The 21561-nt window shown below is 36.7% G+C and overlaps 1 protein-coding gene across 1 annotated transcript in view; it reads left to right on the top strand.

Moving 5' to 3' along the window:
- The first annotated feature begins 441 nt into the window (after positions 1–441).
- The window catches only part of LOC140327013 (EF-hand calcium-binding domain-containing protein 6-like), a 47609-nt gene continuing 26489 nt past the window's right edge, over positions 442–21561 (top strand). Inside the window, exons 1-11 of the mRNA XM_072406136.1 lie at positions 442–563; positions 3171–3480; positions 10636–10745; positions 11483–11583; positions 12277–12354; positions 13472–13642; positions 14876–15013; positions 16687–16787; positions 17493–17635; positions 18423–18619; positions 20361–20468. Of these exons, the coding sequence (XP_072262237.1) occupies positions 3195–3480; positions 10636–10745; positions 11483–11583; positions 12277–12354; positions 13472–13642; positions 14876–15013; positions 16687–16787; positions 17493–17635; positions 18423–18619; positions 20361–20468 (1433 nt within the window). The 5' untranslated portion in view covers positions 442–563; positions 3171–3194. The remainder of the gene's footprint in view (positions 564–3170; positions 3481–10635; positions 10746–11482; positions 11584–12276; positions 12355–13471; positions 13643–14875; positions 15014–16686; positions 16788–17492; positions 17636–18422; positions 18620–20360; positions 20469–21561) is intronic.

Below are 21561 nucleotides of genomic sequence, written 5' to 3'. Positions count from 1 at the left end.
TATCTATCTATCTATCTATCTATCTATCTATCTCTCTCTCTCTCTCTCTCTCTATCGATCTATTATCTATCTATCTATCTATCTATCTATCTATCTATCTATCTATCTATCTTCCTTCATGTAATACAGTTACTGTTTGCAGTCGGTGTAACATTGGCTTTATATTACACTCTTTATCAGGCATTGCAAGATTGTTTTATATTTCTTTTCTTTATCATTCTTCCATAAAATGTTTTTGGTAATGTTACATGTGCTTTTACCTTACACTACCTGTTTTTGTTGTAGTGATCAGGGAAAGGTGTGGCTGTCACATCAATTCACAATTCCTATGAAAGGATGGGGCTTGGTTACAGCACTGATTGACATCCATGCCTCCCAGTGCTGGCCACAGCCTCCATCACAATACACTGGCAGGAGATTTTAGAACTCTCTCTGTTGCCTCTGACAACCTGTCTCTGTACAATAAAGGAAGACAACACTACAACAAACACTGAGAGCACTACAAACCTAGAAAGCCTGGATAATAAGGATTTACAGAAGAAAACTACATATTCAAACTCACAGTGAGTTTTTTTTATATAAAATTTGTTAACCTAAAGAAGAAATCAGTGAGAAAGTTTGTTTCTTTCATGCACAGCAGTGTAAACCTGAAACTTAGGCAGGCGATGTCATTGAGTGGGCTGAATTTAAATGCACAGTACAAAGAGGGGCTTTAATTGCATGAATAGCCGGGATGTTTTGGTGGATTAAAAGACTATTAACTTTGTGATAATTAGGTAAGGGCTTCAGAAGAAATACTTGTTAACTGCTGCTGCTATTAAGAAAATCTTAACTTTGATTTTATTTTTGCATAACATTTCTGTGAAGGATTATAAATGAAAATGTAAAGTGTTTTATATGCACTGATGAATAGGATGGGAGGTGGTGGTGGTGGTAGGGATTTATATTTTAATGTGCCCCATATGTATTCACCAGGTTCTTCAAATGTGGAAAAAAGCCAAAGCGTCACCCGACATTAACAATCAGAAATTTAAATACCCCCATGTGTGCTGTTTTGTTTTACGTGCACACAACATTTGTCATAGTTTGCATAAAAAAGATGCTTTTTGTACATGGTGCTTAGTGGATTTAGACAATATACAGACTGCATCTGCTCTTGCCACACTATTATGCCAATATATGCTTGCAAGGTATAGAACAAGTAACAACTGAGACGCCATGCAGGTAATTTACATAATTTAATATTACATTGCGTGGTTGGAATGTACATTATTATTGTACGCCTGGTTTATTAATAATATGGTAATGTAATTAAAAAAGTAATTTTCAGTATTTGTAAATCTGCTGCTTTTTTTATTATACCTGCCATATTTTTCTTGTTCAGGTATTTTCTTTTCCTAGGTTGACATCAATGTGTCCTTGTTTCTGAACTGAGCTCCTGTGTTGTTACATGGGATTTCAATGGAGACTTAAAGTGGCCATTTTAAAGGAGATTTAGCAGGCACAGTAAACTGTTGTTATAATCAGGAAACTTGCCGTGTGAAAAGCCATGTTTCTGTTACTGGAATGTATGTAGACAAGAAGGGACTAGAAAAGGGTCATAGGAGATCAGCAGTGCTGAAATGCAACATAGGGTATTACAAACATAAAAAAAGTAATATATGCCAGATATATAAACTACATTGCATAGTGTTTGTGGATGGCCATGTACCTGGGGAAGGGATGGTAGCAGGATACTCTATGGAAAGGTGTCAGGACAGCTGAGCCAGTGGAGTTTATGAGGTCAGCTGATAAGATTGCTGCCAGATACCACAGGAAACCATTAGAGGTCTTGTACAGTCCATGCCTTAGCAGGCCAGACCTATTTTGGTGGCACAAAGGAAACCTACACAATGATAGGCAGGTAATTGTAATGCTTTGGCTAAACAGTGTATTGTATATTCACATGCTGAATCACAGTCTACAGGACGTCTGTCAATACAAAGGACCTGATTTGGTTAAGCTCTCCAAGGCTGGAGAGGATATACTTTTATCAGTAAAGCTGGGTGATCCAGCAAACCTGGAATGGATCTAGTCCAGGATTGAAAACATTTGCTAACAAATAGCTAGTGACTTTTGAAGAAATCCATTCCAGGTTTGCTGGATCACCCAGGTTCACTGATGAAAGTGTATCCTCTACAGCCTTGGAGAGCTTTAATAAATCAGGCCTAAAGTGTCTGGCCCATTTGTAGCTCCGTGCCTCATTAAAGATGAATTAAACCTGCAATACTCAACTATCCCTGTCCCACTGCGGGGTGCCTCCATCTTCCTTTGTCTTTTCTTCCTGTAGATGACCTTCGCTCATGTATATTGGCTGTGCCAGGATGACGTGCGGGAGTTCCTGGCATGAGCAAGGGAAGCTGGGAATGCCAGGTTTGCCTGGCAACGGATGTTGATCTGCGCATGCGCAGCTGGTAAGAACAGTTATTGTAGAAGGGACATTTCCTCTCCCTTTCTGCAAAAAACACCTGCCTGAGTTCAGCACCTCACCAAAGTTCAAAGTGGGACTTTAATTCTAATTTAGGCCATTGCTGAAATCCTAAAGAAAATGCTATTAGCCTTACTGGTAATATTACCTTCCATTAAATAGGAGTTGCACAGGAGGAGGAGAGGACCCTGCCCCGAAGAGCTTACAATCTAGAAGGTGAGGGAAGTAATACACAATAGGAGAGGAGATATGTAGTGGTGGGAAGTAGTTTCAAAAGACTGAAGATGATGTATAGGCAAGTTTGAAAAAATGGGTTTTGAGTGCTCTTTTAAATGAGCAAAAAGTAGGAGCAAGCCGAATAGGAAGAGGAAGACCATTCCAGAGAGTTGGGGCAGCACCAGAACAGTCTTGGAGCTATGCATGTGATGAGGTTATAAGTGAGGAAGTCATTAGTAGGTAATTTGAGGATCGAAGAGAGCGGCTAGGGGAGTATTTTTCTCTCAGGTCAGAAAGGTAGGTTGGACAAGAACTGTGGGGGGATTTGAAGTCAAAGCACAGGAGCTTGAATTTGATTCTCAGGTGAAATGGAAGCCAATGAAGAGAACTACAAAGAGAAGCAGCAGAAGAGGAGCGGTAGGAAGGATGGATGAGTTTTCAATGAAATATTTGTAGTGCAGGTTACATTTCCATTTTCCTTTTTCAGGTCTTGCCAGTTGACTGTCAAAGGATGTCTGGCCGCATATATTCCCCACCTGGATCTTCAGATCCACGCCTGCCTGTTATTGAGCATCCTTTATCCCGCCTAGGAGACCCAGACACCTTGTCTCTCAGAGGATTTTCTAGAGCAGGGGGAGTGCAGCATGAGGAAGAAGAAGGAGTGTACACTAGAAGGAACCAGACAGCCAATTCCTATTACAGTGACAGGAGCCTTACACCGCTGAAGCATCATGTGCCACCAGGTGTGCAGGTCACTCACTCCTCCGATCAAAGCAGCACCAGACTGCCTATATTCGGTAAGTCTGGAAATACTAAATAATATAATCCAATTTATAGCACACCTATCCTGAGGTGCTATCATGCTGAAACATGCAAAGAATAGAGAAAAATAGTACACTCACAGATGGATTGGAAAAGGAGTTAGTATATATCTCACTGTTTCTGTGCCAAGTCAACTGACACTTTGAGGTGGGTTTACGCTTTATGAAAACTGCAATCAGTAACAGAAATCAATAACATTAGGACACAGGGCGATACTGAAGCATAACACTCTGTTTTATATGTTTTATTTTGTGCAGTTGTACAGTTTAAGAAAAAAACATCCTGATTCCAGTTAGAAGAATGCAAATATCCCTAAAAATAGTGTTTTGTTTTTTTTAACAACATATCACATCATTAGAAGTTTCAATGTTTATGTAGTTCTCATCTCATTGTATGCTGAGGTTTGGTGGGATGCACGTGTAACGTTGAGCTAGATTTTAAAGCAAATCTCAGCCCTAACTGGATGATATTTAATTTTCTCAAGCAGTGCATATGAAAAACAGCAAATACTGTTCTCATCTTTTTTTGGACTGCAGTTCTGGCAATCTCCTCCAGCCACTTCCGATCTATATGCACTCCATTATACATGATCCATTGTAAGCTGTATAATGTTTTTATTAGATTCCTGATTAGTGACCACAGTGAGCCTTGCTTGCTCAAAGTGCATTGGCATGGCCACTTGTAGTCCTCGCCAAGGGCATTTTTGACCGAAAAACAATCCATGAGCACAGTTGTGATGAAGATGTCACCTCATACCAGTAAGCACCTGAATTAAAAAGACCTTTTTGGCTTGATCACTGGGTATTCTTTTAATGAAAGACCCTTTTTTTTTAAAAAAAAAGATTAAAAAACCCTTGAAAATGTATTTACCTTTAATAGATTTGCATGATCTGAGATTTGCATAGTATTGTAATTATCTGTGGTTGCATAACGTTCTATTCATAAAACATAGAATAAGACATCCCCTCAAACATTCCCAGGTGGAAATCAATTACTGCCTTTCAAACACATGAACCTGGAAGATTCCCACAAGGGAATGTTTGAAGGAATGTTTAATTACCGCCCATCGAATGCATTTTGTATTTTTAAATGTACTAAGACAATGCCAGCTTATATTTGAAAGGATAGGATGCTCTGGAAGATTACAATTTATTTGTTTATGGTGAGGCTGCACTGTAGGTGATATTGTGCACATAATAATATAGATATTGCAACATGGTTGATTAGAGATTAATCAGGTATTCAATACACAATGCATTTAATGAACCAAAGTGGTCCTTTTAATTGGACTTGGCAAAATATGTTTAGTCACAAACATCTACAAGTATTTTTTAAACATCATGTATTTTAAACATAATTTAAAATTCTTGTACATAATGATATTTAATTTCTATAATTACCTGCTTAAATTAAGTAATACAGCATGTAGAGAAGGTCTTGATACAAATTGGAAAAATCAGTTCCTAATGCTTCAGCATGCTTTACAGCCATGACTGCTTCCTCAGGAGCATGGGAAATATACAATACCCAAGAAGGCATCAGATGTGTAGCATGTTAGAAGGGTAAATCATAGTTCCAAGCATGGCAGCAACCAGACAGAATAGTAATACTTGTGTGGAGACCATCTGATGCTATTGGTTGTTTTTCAGTGATATACATATATGTTATAGTTGCTTAATCATCCAAGGCTATATATATATATATATATATATATATATATATGCCATTTGCCATTTTTGGTTTACTGAACCTATTTCTTATATATATTGCTTAAATGCAATTATTATGGGGATGTGACCAGTATACTACTTAGAGATATTTTTTCTTTGAATTTTTTTGATGAGTCAGTAAGCACTGGTGAGCACCTGCCCTCTGAATGTATGGAAGTAGGCTCAAGCACAAACAAATTTTCACAAACATGGAACAAGTTTTGTACCGATCCAGTCAAAAACACATCTTCGATCATAAAAAAATGTAAACCAGTAAATCCATCACTATCACACGCCAGAAAAGTCTGCCCTCTCTACAGAGTGAATAGTCGTGTTTGTGATACCGAAATAATGAATTTGAAGGATTTTAGTAAAAGCAGTTAATATTATGACCTGTCTAAGGTAGTACAGGAAAGTACAAGGGGAAGAGGTTGAGAATTCCGAAAAAAAGAACCTGTGAAGAAGCTGAGAAGTCAGAAGAATTTGAGGATAAAGTTAACCAGAGCTTATGAAGGGAATAGTTAGTTCTCCTCCTATAAGTGGATAGTTACTATCTGTCAACAGCTTGATGAGTTAGGAGCCTGTAGCCTAATGGGGCGTAGAGCATGACAGCAAAGGAAGTATTTGGAGTCAATAAAGCAGCAGAGACACTCAAAATGTTGGGATCTAAAGCTGTAGATGTGGGATTTAGTTTTAAATTATTATTAAACAGTATTTATATATTGCCAACCAAATATGCAGTGCTCTACATTAAATTAGGGCTGCAAATGACAGACAGACACAGACAAAGACACAGGAGGAGGAGAGGACCCTGCCCAAAGGAGCTTACAATCTAAGAGGTGGGGAAGCAGCATTTGAAAGTTTATATGGAAGTAAGGGATAACATGAGTAAAATGAAAAAAAGGGCAGTAGATGACATGAAAAGAATATTGGGAAAAACACAAAAAGCATTAGGAACAAATACAGCCTCAGATTACTGGTAGATGGTAAGGTGGAGGAGGACATATACTGTATATTTGTATAGCAATATCACATATTTTTTAAATAATATCTGTATATCCTTTTTGACAGCCATTAGAGGGAACTTCTTCCTATAACTGCTGACAGTACAGTTTCTATTGCCTAAGCAGCCACTAGTAGTAACTTGCATAAGAATGGTCTGGAAAGTCTGTGACATTTCAGCAGGTCAGGGGTCATGAAGTTCACATATTGACTTTCACTACATACCAGTTGTGTCACATCTAAAAACAATTACTTTGGGAATTAACTGTGCAGGATGGACAGTTGGTTCAACTCATGGTCTCCGTGATATATGAATGCTTACTGACGGTACTAAAATAAAAAATAACATTTCAGAACTTATATAGAAATATATCATCAATACATTAGGTTATTTAAAAAATCTTCACTGTTTATATTTATGTGACAGTTATTTGGAGCAAATGGGATAACTACTTGCATTTACAGTATGTATAACCAGGAAATTACTACATGGCTATAGGATGCCAATCCCAACATAAAGCATTAAAAATGCAGACACATAAAGGTTGAATCTTTATGCTAGGCCAAGTTAAAGATGTCAAGTAATTAGCATATCAATCACAATATTTTACATTTAAATGTACAGTTCCTTTTACAGTACAGCAAGAAAACAATATAAAGTGTAATGAAAGTTTAAAGCCACTGTACATAATAATATTAACAGTTTTCTGCTGTGGTCTTAGAAAAGATACTTCCTATGTTTGTTCCAGCAAAAAGATGTTTAATACCACAGAAACTTAGTTTTCATATTTTGGGCATGCATTTTAGTCCCTCATAAACTTTGTGTTTTAGTTCCCCTGAAGAAGCAGTGTCATTAGAATGCAAAACTGCAAAATGCAAAACAAGTTTGTATAGGTCTAAAATTCCTGCCCAGATTGGTGTTTAAACATTTGTAGTCTACTTGTATTATGGCAATTCACTGATTCCCAAACTAGTGCAAACTAGTTCTAAACAGTGAAAATATTGAAAGGGAACCTATAATAGTTTTAGGTCACTTTTAGGCTAAGTTCATACTAGTGTATTGTTTTTTTTTTTTTTTTTTGAGAGGTCCTGCTGTGGGTAACCTTATTTCGATGTCCCATAAAACTGGTAATATTATAATGAATTGGTTTGTTTTTTTCTCCTCTTTTTAAGGTGAAAAAAGGTAATGTTGCTGCTGTAACTGATTCCAGGTGCCTGCAGTGCCAGTAGGCACCTCAGATTGATAAATCACTGGTCGGAACTTTGCTATATTACAGTTGTTTTAGTTTTTTAAATGTATACGTTTTTTAAGCTGTTGGCCAAATAAAACTTTTGGGTGGGCCCTTTAACGACTCCCTCACTAGTGGTTGTAATTTTCTGTTTGAGAAAGCAAAATGATCCAAACAGGGAGAAATAATATATATGTATATATGTTCAATTTCACTATAGTTTTAGTCCTGAGCATACTACTGAAAAAACAGATACATGTAAGATGTATTTATAAATTCTGCTGTGCAAATGTTGTTAATTTAAGGGGGAAATTTGACCCAATTAGCAAATGTTGCTTAATTATCACATAACAAATAAGTAACCATTTTTGTTGAATTAGTCACTATGCAAATTGTTCATAAATATAACAAGCTCTTTGGGGCAGGGTCCTCGCCTCCTCCTGTGTCACTGTCTGTGTCTGTCTGCAACCCCTATTTAATGTACAGCGCTGCGTAAAATGTTGGCGCTATATAAATCCTGTTTAGTAATAATAAAAATAATAATAATACTAATAATAATAACCTCCATTTATTCTCCTAAAGCTGGAGAGCCTGCACCTTAGCTAGGCAGCATGCATTGATTTGTCATCACTGGTCTAGCATCATTGGGTGTTGTACAAATCTCCCTCTAGTGGATGAACAGATAATCTCCAGGGAATACTAGAAATAAGTGTACACCAGCATGTCCTATTAATGAAAAATAAAATACAAAATATATTGTTAGTAGCTTATTTAGGTTAATATAGAAAATGGCATTGTAAAAAAAAAATACACAAATAAACCAGTATGTTAAAAAACAACCATTAATGTACGCAAGTCAAGAATAGCTGTACAAGGGAATCGAGAAAGAAGCATAGATGTGGCACTACTAGTCTGAATTTATTTATATAGTCACATTTGTAACCTAAGTCAGTGTTTCCTATCATAAAAAAGTAAATGCATACACCATGTAATTTAATTAACACAGTAATCATAATATTTTAGTGTACTGCAAACATGCTAGGGCTAGGAGTGGGAATATCGTTGCCTGTGTTGCACAATCTAGGCACTAATAATAAGTTATACGTTACACTACAACTGTTAAATGTGCCAGATTTACAGGTACATAGTAATTACAGATTACCTGCTGTAGGATTAAGGACATCAAAAGGTACCATTATGAATCTCAAGAGTGCATGGGCTGCGAAATGACATAATTTCCTATGAGTGTGTACTGTTTCTCCCACAATGCTTCTAAAATTCCACTGGCACTCTAAAATCCATATATAAAAGTAAAATGTCATTAATCCCTTACATTACTGTTCTAAACATTTGATTGTGAGCCCCTTTGAGACACAGTGACATGGCTTTAGACTTTGTAAAGCACTCTGTTATATGTTGGCACTATATAAATACACGTTAATAACAATAATAAGCTACCAGAAAATGAAAGTAGCAAAAAGAATCATGCAGTAATTTCACTAATCACCTAAATTTGGTAAAATAGCCATCTCTACTGATCTATTTTAAATACATCTGTAATGAGATATATGGGGCATGCCATTACCGATCTCATTATCAGCCACTTATATTAATATAAATGTATATTGTAGTAATGTTGACACGTATAACAATATTTGATCAGATAAACAATAAAAAGTTAAGAATAAAAAGATTCAAATTACATAGTACGGTGATGGTCATAAATGTTCAACTCTAAAATTAGATATTCTGTGCATATGCACCTTGATTTTATAAAACTTTCTCATATAGGAGTTTGTGTCTTTACAAAAATATATATCATTGTTTACATTCTTTCAGCACAGTAAAGATCACCACTAATATATTAGGCTTTATTCTCTGAAGGCTTTGTATAACAGAGTTAGATTTTGCCACTGGAAGCATTAAGGGGTAGAAAGACTTGTTGGCTTCACCACAAATGTTAGCAGTTGACTGGTATCACATTTTCTAACTATATTAAAATAGAAAAATTATATACCAAATACATATGTGAGTATGCATATGTCTGCTCCTAACATATGAACTAAATAATTCTTTAACCTGGTTATCTTATTAGCATCTGCCACATCCCTTAATTGATCCAATTGAAAAAACGCAAAAGAAAGAGTTGGGACTTTTCAGGCAGCAACAACAAAATGGTATACATGTATTATTATACCTAAACATTTCATTTAAATGCAGCACATGTATTAAAACAATCATAATTTTTCTATTTATCTTTAAAATGCACATAAATCCTTCACCATTAAGGTGAACAATTCCAGACAAATAGGGACTCCAGTTGATCTAGTATTCTCTACGCATTTAGCTGAAAACCCATCCGCTTTCTCAGGAGATCTAGAGGGCCCACATAATAAATAATCAAATAAATATTTATAGATTCTTTAAAGTAAAAAATTTACATTTTCAAAATATACCATCATGCACTTACTTATTTTTGCCAGCTTTCCATCAGCTTATGTTTTGCCCGTGCAAGATAATACCATCTAATACATATCTAAGATTGCTTTGTCACCTCCGCTTGGTAGCAAGTAACCGTGGTTGGTTGTGAATCACTTGCTGCCAATACTTGAAAGAACCTTTCTAGCACTCTATGACATGAGGCTGAATGAAGTAGTAGAAGGATAAAGAGAAGTTGAATATGAAAGAGGGGGGGGGGGGGGTTATTTCCTCTCTATGATGGCAATTTGGGAAGTATTAGGATTTGCTTCAGCCATTGCAGGAAAGACTAGGGAGGAAGGTTTTCCCAATATGGCAATCCTCTTACATTCCTAATGCTTGCAAAATCATCCTACCTATTATTTCCCCCCTATGTTTTCACATCTTTTCTATCATTTTTCAGGGCAATATTAATCTACAATAATTAAAGATTCTTTTTATATATGCAGTGCATGGTAATTTAGTTTTTGGCTGCTTGTGCTTAATTTTGTGCACACAAAAGGGTTCTGCCTCTGCATTTGTGACATTCATTAAAACATGTACACTTTTTATTTTATTTTTAAACTAAGATATTGTAAGCCACACTGAGCATGTGATATGTGCCCAGAATACTAAATAAGTAGATACAAATCTTGTATAAGCACTAACAGCAGTAATGATAATTCTTATTTTTAATATTCAATAAATGTTTCCCTTCTATGATTACCTGCAGGTCAGAGAGCCGACATTGCTAGTCGAGCTGAGAGCAGAGTGAGTACAGCCAGCAGTAGGTCCAGTCTTGTTTCCCGACCTGGAACCCAGCTAAGGCTTGAAGTGGATGAGGTAAAATATGATGGTCATTTTCCTCATGTAGAATTATTGTTAGTTTGGTATTGGGGGATTTGTAAAGTTATTAAATCTGTGATTAATATGCATCCTGAAAAAACATCATGGTTCTGTTTGTTTCAAAATGAAAGAAACAACAACTTGTTAAACACTTAAAATGGATGTAGAGAGAAATGTTAACATAAGCCAGAAATGTTGAATTGGAGAAATGAGTAAATTTGTAATTTGGGTTGTCCAAAGTCCTGGCCACCTGTTCGAAAGCCTTGGCATCTGATCACTTGATCTATGTTAAAAAAGTGTCATGGGTCAGATTTATTCTTTCTGTTAATATTTTTCATTTTCCATCCCAGCAAGACTGTTACTAAGCATTATTATAATATTTATCTTTACAGAGCTCTCAAAAACAAAACCTAGCTCACTCATAGCATGCAATCCCCAATTCTTTCTCTCTTTAAAGGACATTTACAGTATACAAATATAATTTGTGACTTACAAATACAATAGAATAGGTAACAAACTGCACCCTATTCCATTATCACATTTTAGATACATTGTTTTGGAACATTATAATGTGTTAGAAATATCATTAGCATTATTTGAGATGTTTAGAATGTTTGACCTCAAAATCTTTGTAGAGGGTCACAGTAAAGTAGCATTACTTTTTCTTGTTTCTTTATTATTTTTTTAAACTCATGTTACTTACATTTCTAAAACTTCATGATTGTGTGTTGCAGTTGGAACACATATTACGTGAGAAGTTGAAGTCTGGTGGTTATTTCAGTCTCAGGCAACTGTTTAAAAACAATGATCCAGAAGGCAAAGGACAAGTGAGCAGGTTGGTGGATTTGTAGTTCTGCATCAGTGTCCCTTAATATTGTGGCCAATGTAAATCTCCATCTTGAAAAGTGTTATATGAATGCTTTCCTACATCTCTGTTCAGTGTCTCTGTTATATTGCTGCAATACCACACTGTCAGTACTGCTACATTGGTGGTCATTGTAAATGCTTACTTTTATGAGGGTGGATTAAAAAATGTCTCCTTAGATAAGTTGGTAAACGGGTGTAAAAGTGGCCCTGGTGGTTAATGTTTACAACCTCCCATAAAGAAGAGTTCCTTGTTCCTATTTGTGTTTTTTTTTTGTGTTTTTTTTATGCTTACTAATAGAGCCAGGTACCAGACACTGTGATGATAGGATGTGGCGAACATAGTGGTCATAGTGGCCAAATATTGCTCTTCTCCCATCATGAGCTCTTTCCCCAAAAATACATAGTCATAAATATTCCATATTTTTATAGCCTAAAATATATTCATACAAAACCTAGAGGTGTCAGTAAAGATGGCCTTGGTATACAATAAAATGAATTAGAATTTGAGGAGTATGTAACATGTTACCCAAACACAGCACCCTCATGAAACAAGGTATTAGATACGTTTGATTCCATTTTATTCTGGGTTGTCACTGTAGAGAAAAGCCCTGGTGACCTGACTCAAAGTAATCATATGTCATTGCTGTCTTCTACTTTACAGAGACATTTTGCTCATGATGTTAACAAAATTTCTTGGAAGACTTATAAGCTCCAGACAATATCAGCAACTTCTTTTACGGTATGTGACTAGAAATCATTTAATATATGTCACTTGTAAATCTCTTTTTTGTATTGTAGTTAACTGATTTAGACATTTTTTACATTTTACTTTAAAACAGAATCAGTATAGCAATATGATAACATGAATTGCATTTAAGGTAAAATAAGCAAAAATTCACATCCTAACACAAATACTACATCTTATTTAATGATCGTTCTTAGCTGAATCTCATAAATTCTGGAAAGATGATGTCTGCTTCTAAAAACTTCATAGTTAAAATACTGAATGTCACCATCATTCGGAGGTCCTCCCAACAATGGCAGACTGAATTGAATATTCACCTTTAGTCTTTAAGCTACATTTTGATCTGCATCTATATTTTGCCTTTAATGTTTGTTGTTATTATGTTGATCAAGAATTTATGTAGAGCTGCCATATTACACAGCGCTTTACCTCATCACCATCCTAATGAAATTTTTATAGAAAACCTTTCTGCTTTCATTACATGCCTTTTTTTAACCCAATGTTGTCATCATTAGGTCTCTGTAATCCCCAAATTTTCCTTACATGTGATTGACTATTCAGAGCTAACAAGGCTTCACTTTCAACTAAGTTATTTTTCCCCTTCTCTTTTATGAAATCAACAAAGACAACATTATCAGTTTAGTGCACAGCACATTAGGAGTTTAATAAAACTGGCTCAAATAAAAAATAATATTGTTAATATATATCAGATTTTACCTCTCTAATGTGCTCAGAATTGCCATGGCCATAAATTCCAATTTTCTTTGCCCTGCTTTACATAAATATTTTTCAAGCTTTGGGGTAGCATTTAAAAGATTTAAAAGCAACTAATATATGATTTTATTGTGATAATGATCTTTTTTCCTGTACTTCATGTATGTTGCCCACATCCACCAGTCAGACTCTCCACACTGACACTTGTAAGTTGATTTTCGCACGTAATGGGCTGTTGTGTCTTGTTGTATTTTAGAGCAACACCAACGTGCCTAAATGTTTTACCTTGTTATAATTATTACTTCTACAATTATTTGTACCATTGTTTTTAATAACTACATACACTATCTGTGTACAAGTTATTTACAGTAGGTCTTTATTTTTCTTGGTTTTCCAGATTGAAGCTTAATGAAAAGACTATAATAAAGTTTGAAGAGCTTTATGCAGCAATAAGAGATCCTGTCCCATCAGGAAGGCCAACATGGCTAGATCCCATTAGCAGAAAAAAAGATGACAAAACTTTACTGACAGCATCTCAAGTCCACACACAGCTGAAGACCACACATGTGTAAGTTCAGCTACCTACTAATGCAGTCTGTGTAGATCAAATGATATTCCAGGAGTTGTATCCAAAGATGTGACATAAATGGGAACTGATTAACTGAGAACTCACACTTTCATATATGACTACTGAAGAAGGAAAATTTGTAATTAAGCTGACATAGGACTCGAGGATGGTCCTTTAATTTATCTAAAGGGCAACACTGAGGATCATAACATAAGTTTGACCTTTCCAAGTAATCCTTTCCTTAGAGCAGGAGTCAGCAAACTTTTTTGGCTAATAGGCTATTTTAGGAGGCCAAGAAGGCACACTAGGCTGGACTCTCTCTCGAGTCCCGTGCTGATGGCTCCCACCAGGAACGCCCCTGAAGGGAAATCCCTCTCCTCCGCAATGCATACGAAGGTGAGGGAACGCCCCTGAAACAAAATCCCTCCCCTCTACAATGCATACGAAGTTGAAGGAACGCCCCTGAAAGGAAATCCCTCCCCTCTGCAATGCATATGGAGGAGAGGGAACGCCCCTGAAAGCAAATCCCCCTCCTCCGCAATTCATACAAAGGTCCCCTTACCCCCTACCCCCACATGCGTCTCTGGAGCCACAGGTTGCCGACCCCTGTCGGCCAGGATTAGACCGGATCGACCAGAGGGGCGTTAGACCGGAATGGACTACTGGCTAGGCTGTATCTGGCCTAAAAGCCAGAGTTTGCCGACCCCTGCCTTAGAGGTTTATTTATGAATACTCATAGAGACAAGAATATCACTGGATTCAGCTAGAATTGCCTGGATTAAGTTCATTATATGTACATATTCACCTTTAGGATCAGAGAGAGGAAGGTTTGTCCACCTTTTTTTGTAGATATAAGGTATGTGTATATCTATTAATTATAACAGTGTCAGTCTCTGAAAGTTTCAGGCTTTGAATTGTTACCCTTTGCAACCAAGCTTTCACGTGTTACTATATTTTCCAACATTTTTGTGGGTGGACATCTTAAATCATGGAGCATTATTTCTGTGTTCAATTTAGATCACAGCAGAAGGTGTCAAGGGCTCTATTACTCACCAGCAATAAATCAGTGCTGGGTGTGACATTTGTAACTTTCACTCTCACAATTCACATAATTACATAATGTGTGTTTAGCTGTATTTTAAACAAATGTTTGAAAAATATTACATGTTTAGTTGTATTGTAAACAATTACTTGACATACTGCTTTCAAAATACCACTATTGTCCTAAAACAGATTTGCAGAACTCTCTGAGCTAATTTCAGAAAAGAAAACAGATGGAACTACACGGATCTTATCCCCGGAATTCAGAGATTTGTTGACACAACTTGGCTTCCATTTGGAGGATGCAGAGTTCAACAAACTTTTCAAAAGGTTTTATTCATTTTTTTTGTTTTACTTTATTTTACTGAATCATTGACTGTCTCCGCATACCTATGTATCTATGTATGATTAGGTTGTCAGAATGTTATGAATGTGTGTCACATACCGTATTTTTCGGACCATAGGACGCACTTTTTTTCCCCCAGAAGTGGGGGGAAAAAGTCCCTGCGTCTTATGGTCCAAATGTGGCCTAAACATATGTTTCTTACTTGTCTCTCCTCTGTGCCCGGAGCGGTGAGCGGTGAGCACGGGTCTGGACCGCGGCCGCCTCACAGCTTGCCCAGGCCGTCTCTCCACAGTCCATTCCTCTCCCTCTGTGCCCGGAGCGGTGAGCTTGAGCACGGGTATGGACCGCGCCAGGCAGCGCTGCACTAGCCTGCCCAGTCATAGTAAGCCCCGCCTCAGCTCCTCCCCAGCTGCTGCCCGTCCCCCCTGTATAGCTCCTCCCCCTCTGCCTTTTACTTACTCTGTTCTCCTGTTCAGCGCGGCCAGAGTGACTGTGACTCCTGTCACTCTTATATCTTGCTCCCGGCGTCCTCCCACTCTCAGCAAGATTGGCTGACAAAGTCAGTTGCTGGGAGCAGGAAAGCTGGGAGAATTTTCCCAACATGACTTTGTCAGCCAATCATGGTGAGAGTGTTCCCTGAATAGCGTGCTGAACCTCACTGAAGATCACTCTTCACCAGGATCTTCAGTGAGGTACAGCACACATAGTAAAATCACATATACACAACACAAACACAGTGAAAGCACACACATACACAACACAAACTATTTTATTACTGAAGTCTCTCGTTATTGTGTTTTACAGTAATTTTCTCTTTTGCTGACTTTATTTGTTAATAATGGTTCTAAATGCTGCTGTTTACTTTACAGGGTTTATTACATGTGTTTATGACTGTGCTGTTGGTTTTTAATGCACATAAAATATTTTAGGACACTATTTGTTTCAGAATCTTTTTTTTCTTCATTTCCCTTCTCTAAAAACTGGTGTGTCTTATGGTCCAGTGCGTCTTATGGTCCGAAAAATACGGTATATTATGTGATAGAAATACCAAAGGTAAAATAGGAATATGATATAATTTATTGAAACATTTAAAAATGTTAACTAAATTATATAATAATCTGTTGTCTCTGACTGCTCATGAGATTTGGAGTGATATTTGGTGTTATCCTTGCTGGAGATGAAGCTGTAGCTAAGGATCTATAAGCAATGATTCCCCGGCTTTTCCTTTATTTTCTGTGATCTTTGTTTTGAACCCTCTCTTGCTGCCTCTTCATCATTCATCCACCAATCTTCAGATCATAGGGTACATAGAGGGTGGGTTTAACATGAGGCAGCATCTGCCCTGATCTGCTACCAAGATAACCACCTTCCCAAATACTTAGTATGGATCAAGCCATGGTATGTCAATAATAGGTAATAGATAGCAGACAATTCTGGTTAATGGTTCCTTACAATTGCAATTTCTACATTGCAGCAAGGAAAATAGATCGTCTTGGGGGCAGATAGCAGAGATGATACATAGCTGATGATTGGTTTATATATGAATAAAGTGGCACCCTGTCTGCACTGTAAACAAAGATATTTATGTAGTGCATCAATGGTATTAGTATGTTATTTGACTGTGCTTTTATATCATCCTGCTTTTATTATGTTTTAGGTATGATATCGATGGGACTGGTGTGATTAAAAGTGACGCACTGATGAAGAGACTAGGAAATGAAATCAAAAATCAGACTTCTAGGATTGTAAATAAGAAAGGTAAAGAAAGAACAAGAGCTAAATGTGTTGTGTTTCATCTTTTCAATTATAAGATCAACTTGCTGTAAAGCAACATATCAGTACGAGTTACTATATAAAAAAAAAAACTTTGTTTCCATGTTCAATTTTAAGTTATGGAAGTATATGGGAAACAGCCATATTTTTGTATTACATGTGCAAACTGTTTTCCAGCTTGTATGTGGTACACCATAGTGCTTACTGCTCAATTTTCCTAGTTCTTTTCAAAATCCACACTATTGATCCCAAATCAGGATTATCCTATACAGTGAACAATTAACAATCCTTTACTTATTTTAATTTTAGGAATGACAGGGCACCCTTTAAATCAGGGCAACAGAACAGATCTGCAAAGGACACCAGTAAAGGGTTTCTGACTGAAACTGTTACTGTTGTCAGGCCCCAGTCATTATTGGTGTTTATGGTGACTGTGTGGGATGACGTTAGGAGAGTTAAACTAGGGATCCTATCACTGGTTTTATATGGTGTATAAGCCTTTGCTGGTGAGTAACATTCTACTCACTTATCCAGACAGCAAGGTAGTGACATACCTTGTAAAATTTTCAGGATAAAATTTTCTCTGCTCTGAACTCACCAGCAACAAGATATATATCATGCCATGGTCCTTATTCAGGAGGTTATAAAAGCTTCCTTGTTGAGTGTATTTCTCAAACTGTCTTTCTTTAGAAACTTTGAGAGAAATGTCGGAAGCAGAACTGGAAAGAAAGGCCTCTATTAACATTGAGAGATGGCTAAAGGATAAATTCCGAGAGGGGTTCCGGAGCATGAAGGAAGAATTTGAGAAGTATGATCCTCACAGAATTGGAAAGGTGGGCCAAATAGAAAGTGAAGACAAAATTATGTATTGACTTCATCCTTTTTTCACACAAATGAAAATGTTGTTTTGCATGTAGTTGCTCCAACAAGGTAGCCATTATGAATGCCCTGAAAAACATTGTTTTTAGTCTTTTCCATCATTAGAAGATCTTGATTTTTTATTCTAGATGGTATTGTGTTCATGTGATACCCTTGCTATTATTCTCAATTATCTAAATTGTTTGAAAATGTCAGGTAAATATATACAAAGTTTATCCAAACTTTCCTAATTATTTTCTTACTGCAATAACTGACAATCCATCTGTTACTTTGTTGTTAATTATCAAAATGCTTTTATCTTTATATGGAGTTACAATTGTGTAGCCCTCAGTGGATAAAATGAGGCCCCCTTGTAGTTAAAATGATTTTAAAAACCTGGTGCTAAGACAAATATTAATATTATTATTTTTATTTATTTAGCGCCAACATATTACGCAGAGCTGTTCATTAAATACGGATAAACAAAAATGAATATTAGATAAATATAAGCACAATAATTATAAACTCCCTTTTGAATAATTTTACAATAATGCATTTTCTCAAGTACAACAATAAAAATGTATATTTATAATCTATTCACTATATGTTGAATGTGGAGTTGAACAGAGAACTATTAAAGAAAACCCTCAAAAAAAGGAAGGAATACATTACTGTGTGTGGATAGTGTGCAGTACAATGAATAAATCAGTATAGCAAAGACTGGAATTCTAATTTAGTGTGATACTTTATGTCTCTCTAAAGGTTGAGAAGGCAGATTTCCTCACTGTGTTGGAGAAGTTCGATTTAAAACTTAAAGAAGAACACTTAAACCTTTTCCTGGCAAGATGTGGCTTGGAGAACTCTTTGTCTGGCATCAGCTATATGGACTTTCTTAGGAATTTTCAAGACCGCAGTGAAAAAGGGATCACACATAAGATACTCTCCAACCCAAAACACAGGTAAGGGATGGGAGATTACATAGTATACCAACTTCAAGAACATCAACTATGAAAAATTTGCTGGTAATTTGTTTAGAAGGTTTTTTTTTTCAGGTAGAAACTTTAACAGATATATTACCCTCACTTACATATGTATCCACTAGGTGGTGATATAGACTGCTGTACTAGGTGATCAGATCAAGTTTTGGTTTATTAGGAACCTTTACTTAATTATGAAGGCTGTTGTGACGATGTTCTCCTTTTTGAAATGCTAATTGCCTGGCCGTCTATGAAAATAGTTACAGCATTTTGTGTCCCTGATCAAGGAGAAAGGTGCAGATTAGGAGACCATCCTGTTCTGCATGCTTGCTTTAGGTCTGTGATTCACATGATTCAAGCCAACAAGAGCCAGGCAGCAAAAATGTTTAGAATCAGATCCACAATGGCAGACTGCATATCACTAATAGTACAGGTTTAGTTAAGTGGCTAGTGCAAATTCCTAAAAAATATATCTCGTAAATGTCATTTAGTTATGTTTTAGATTTCCTTTAAAAAGAGTGATAATTACCTGCTGTTCTGGTGATATGAAGAATTAAGCCATGAAGCATAATTCACAAAGCTAACTTCCCAGGTTGGGAATACTTATTTTCATAAACGTGACATTTAGGTTCATTGAAATTTGAAAATTACAGTCACATGGCTAATGTATGAGATATTTATCCTTGTGTTAAAGCTTTGTAAATTAAGACTATTATGTCTATCCGTATACAGATCAATGTATATTTAGAGGATCATGTAAAAAAGCGGTATGTACAAAAAGAGGTACGGCTGTACAGTCATGTGAATATGTGCACTTTTCTGTGCCGGCATTAGCACAAAAAGATGCCTGTACAACATTTCTGTGTGCACTCTACTTGATTAAAAGTCCAATCATAGTGCATTAGAACAGAGAGCAGGTAACCTTATCTATTATAAATAGGCCCCTGCATGTTTAAATTGTATATAAAGCCACCTAGTTTGTATAGACTGATGAGGGGTCAGAACCTCTTTAAGATTTTATTTCTGTCAGAGCTACCACTAGAAGATGCATATTCTTTATTTGTTATGAATGCAATGCCAATGGATGAGAAAGTGAAATAAAATCTAGAAAAGGATTAATCTTCTAGTGTGATATGTTCTGTTGACAACTGTTTAAAATGGAAAACTATCTGCTGCGGTGTCAGGTGCACTGAAAGTCAAAAGAAGACTGCAGGGGATTAAAGAAAGAGTGCTGCAGCTCTGGAGTACCTGCCAGTATGTAAATGGACAACCAGATAGGATTACAATTTTTTTTTAGTACTAGTGGACCCAGCAATGTTGCCCAATTTGTCCTTTACATAGGGTGGTCCTGGGTGAAAAACCCATACCATCTGCAGGTTTTTGCGGTGATGCCTGTTGACTGGCCAGGTGTTGGGAGGATTCTACACAAGGCCTGGAACTAGTTTTAAAGTGGGAAAATTTGTCAGTTATAAAACTTGCACAACAGTAGCTAAATTGCATAAAACAGCAAGTTAAGGCTAAAGGCATCCAAGGAAAATCCTAAACTACTGTTGCATTGCTCATGGCACAATGCACTTTTATTTAGGACAAAAGGTTTGAGTTGGTGTAGCCTATTTGTGTTGTTTAAATTAGACAAAGATAGTTGATTGGCAGTACATTTCCAATTAAACAAATGTTTTCTTTGGAGGCCTGATCATTTCAATATGTTACCCCTTGCTTCCAGGTTTCATCGAGAAGGCGCCTTTAGCCCTGTGTCCACTCTAACAGCAGTGGAAGCCAAGCTGGCTAACCTCTTTCAATCAGACTTCTTGGCACTACTCGCCACATTTGAGTAAGTTGTATTTTATTTTATCTGCATACTTATATTATAAAATATATGATATCTAAAGCTTAACCTTTTTTTTTTAGTTTTGGATAAAGTTGTTCGAACATCTCTTTATAGCTGCTCCCTGCTGGAAAAATTCACTTTCTCTATTTGTTCTTGGGATCTATTTATAAATTAGTAAAATTGACGTTCACAAAACATTCTCTTGTCAATCAATTATTGTCTTTCAAAACACATGGTGCTGGGGGATTCTCCATCAGAGAATATTTGGTGAATGTCAGATTCACTTCTTCATGAGTTATTGTTGCCAGTGGAACTGAGAGTAAGAGAAATTACATTTGACAACTGTGTGACAATTGCCTGAGTGACAACTGCCTAAGAGGGCATTTCTCTCATTTTGGGTAGATGTCCTCTTACTTCCTGTGGAAAATGTCCCGGATGGAACCCTAATTTACTCCCCACCACCCAAAAAAAAAATGATGATAGTTTTACAAATTTCATATTCCATTCAAGATAAAAAGTTTTAAAAGAAAAAGGAAATAGTTAGGACCTCTGCCGGTCTCTTCATATCTTGTCCCAGAGACTTGACAAATAAAAAGTGATTTGGTTGAAATGAGAGGACCTCTGCTTGCCCATTTGAGCATGACACAAACAGAGATAAATCCCTCCACATGCTATCCAAAACAAAAACATTTGACTTGATATATCTTGGGAATTTTATATATGTTTTGGGGTTCTGGGTCCCCACTGTTCCTGTTGTCATTTTACCTTATATCTGAGGTCAGCAAACTCCAGCCTTTATGTCGGATACGGCTTAGCCAGTATTCCAGTCCCGCCTAACGCCCCCCTAGTTATTTATTGTTGATTTTGGCCTAATTGAATTGTCGCGTTATCGTGAGTTTCCGCGATATCATCGAGTTCCTGCACAGTAACCCCAATTACTATGCTTAAAGAGCAGAAGCAACGCGCAGCTACCAGTCCCGGGAAGGTTGACCTCGAACGTCATGTCTTCAACCCCGAATGGACTGACAGATTATTCCTCGTCCAACACGGCAATAAAGCCCTGTGTTCAGTGTGCAACGACAGCAACAGCACTTTC

Source organism: Pyxicephalus adspersus, chromosome 3 (assembly GCF_032062135.1).
Source record: "Pyxicephalus adspersus chromosome 3, UCB_Pads_2.0, whole genome shotgun sequence".
NCBI classification, from domain to species: domain Eukaryota; kingdom Metazoa; phylum Chordata; class Amphibia; order Anura; family Pyxicephalidae; genus Pyxicephalus; species Pyxicephalus adspersus.
Note: the sequence above shows the minus strand (reverse complement) of the source record. Positions and strands in the feature narration are given on the sequence as shown.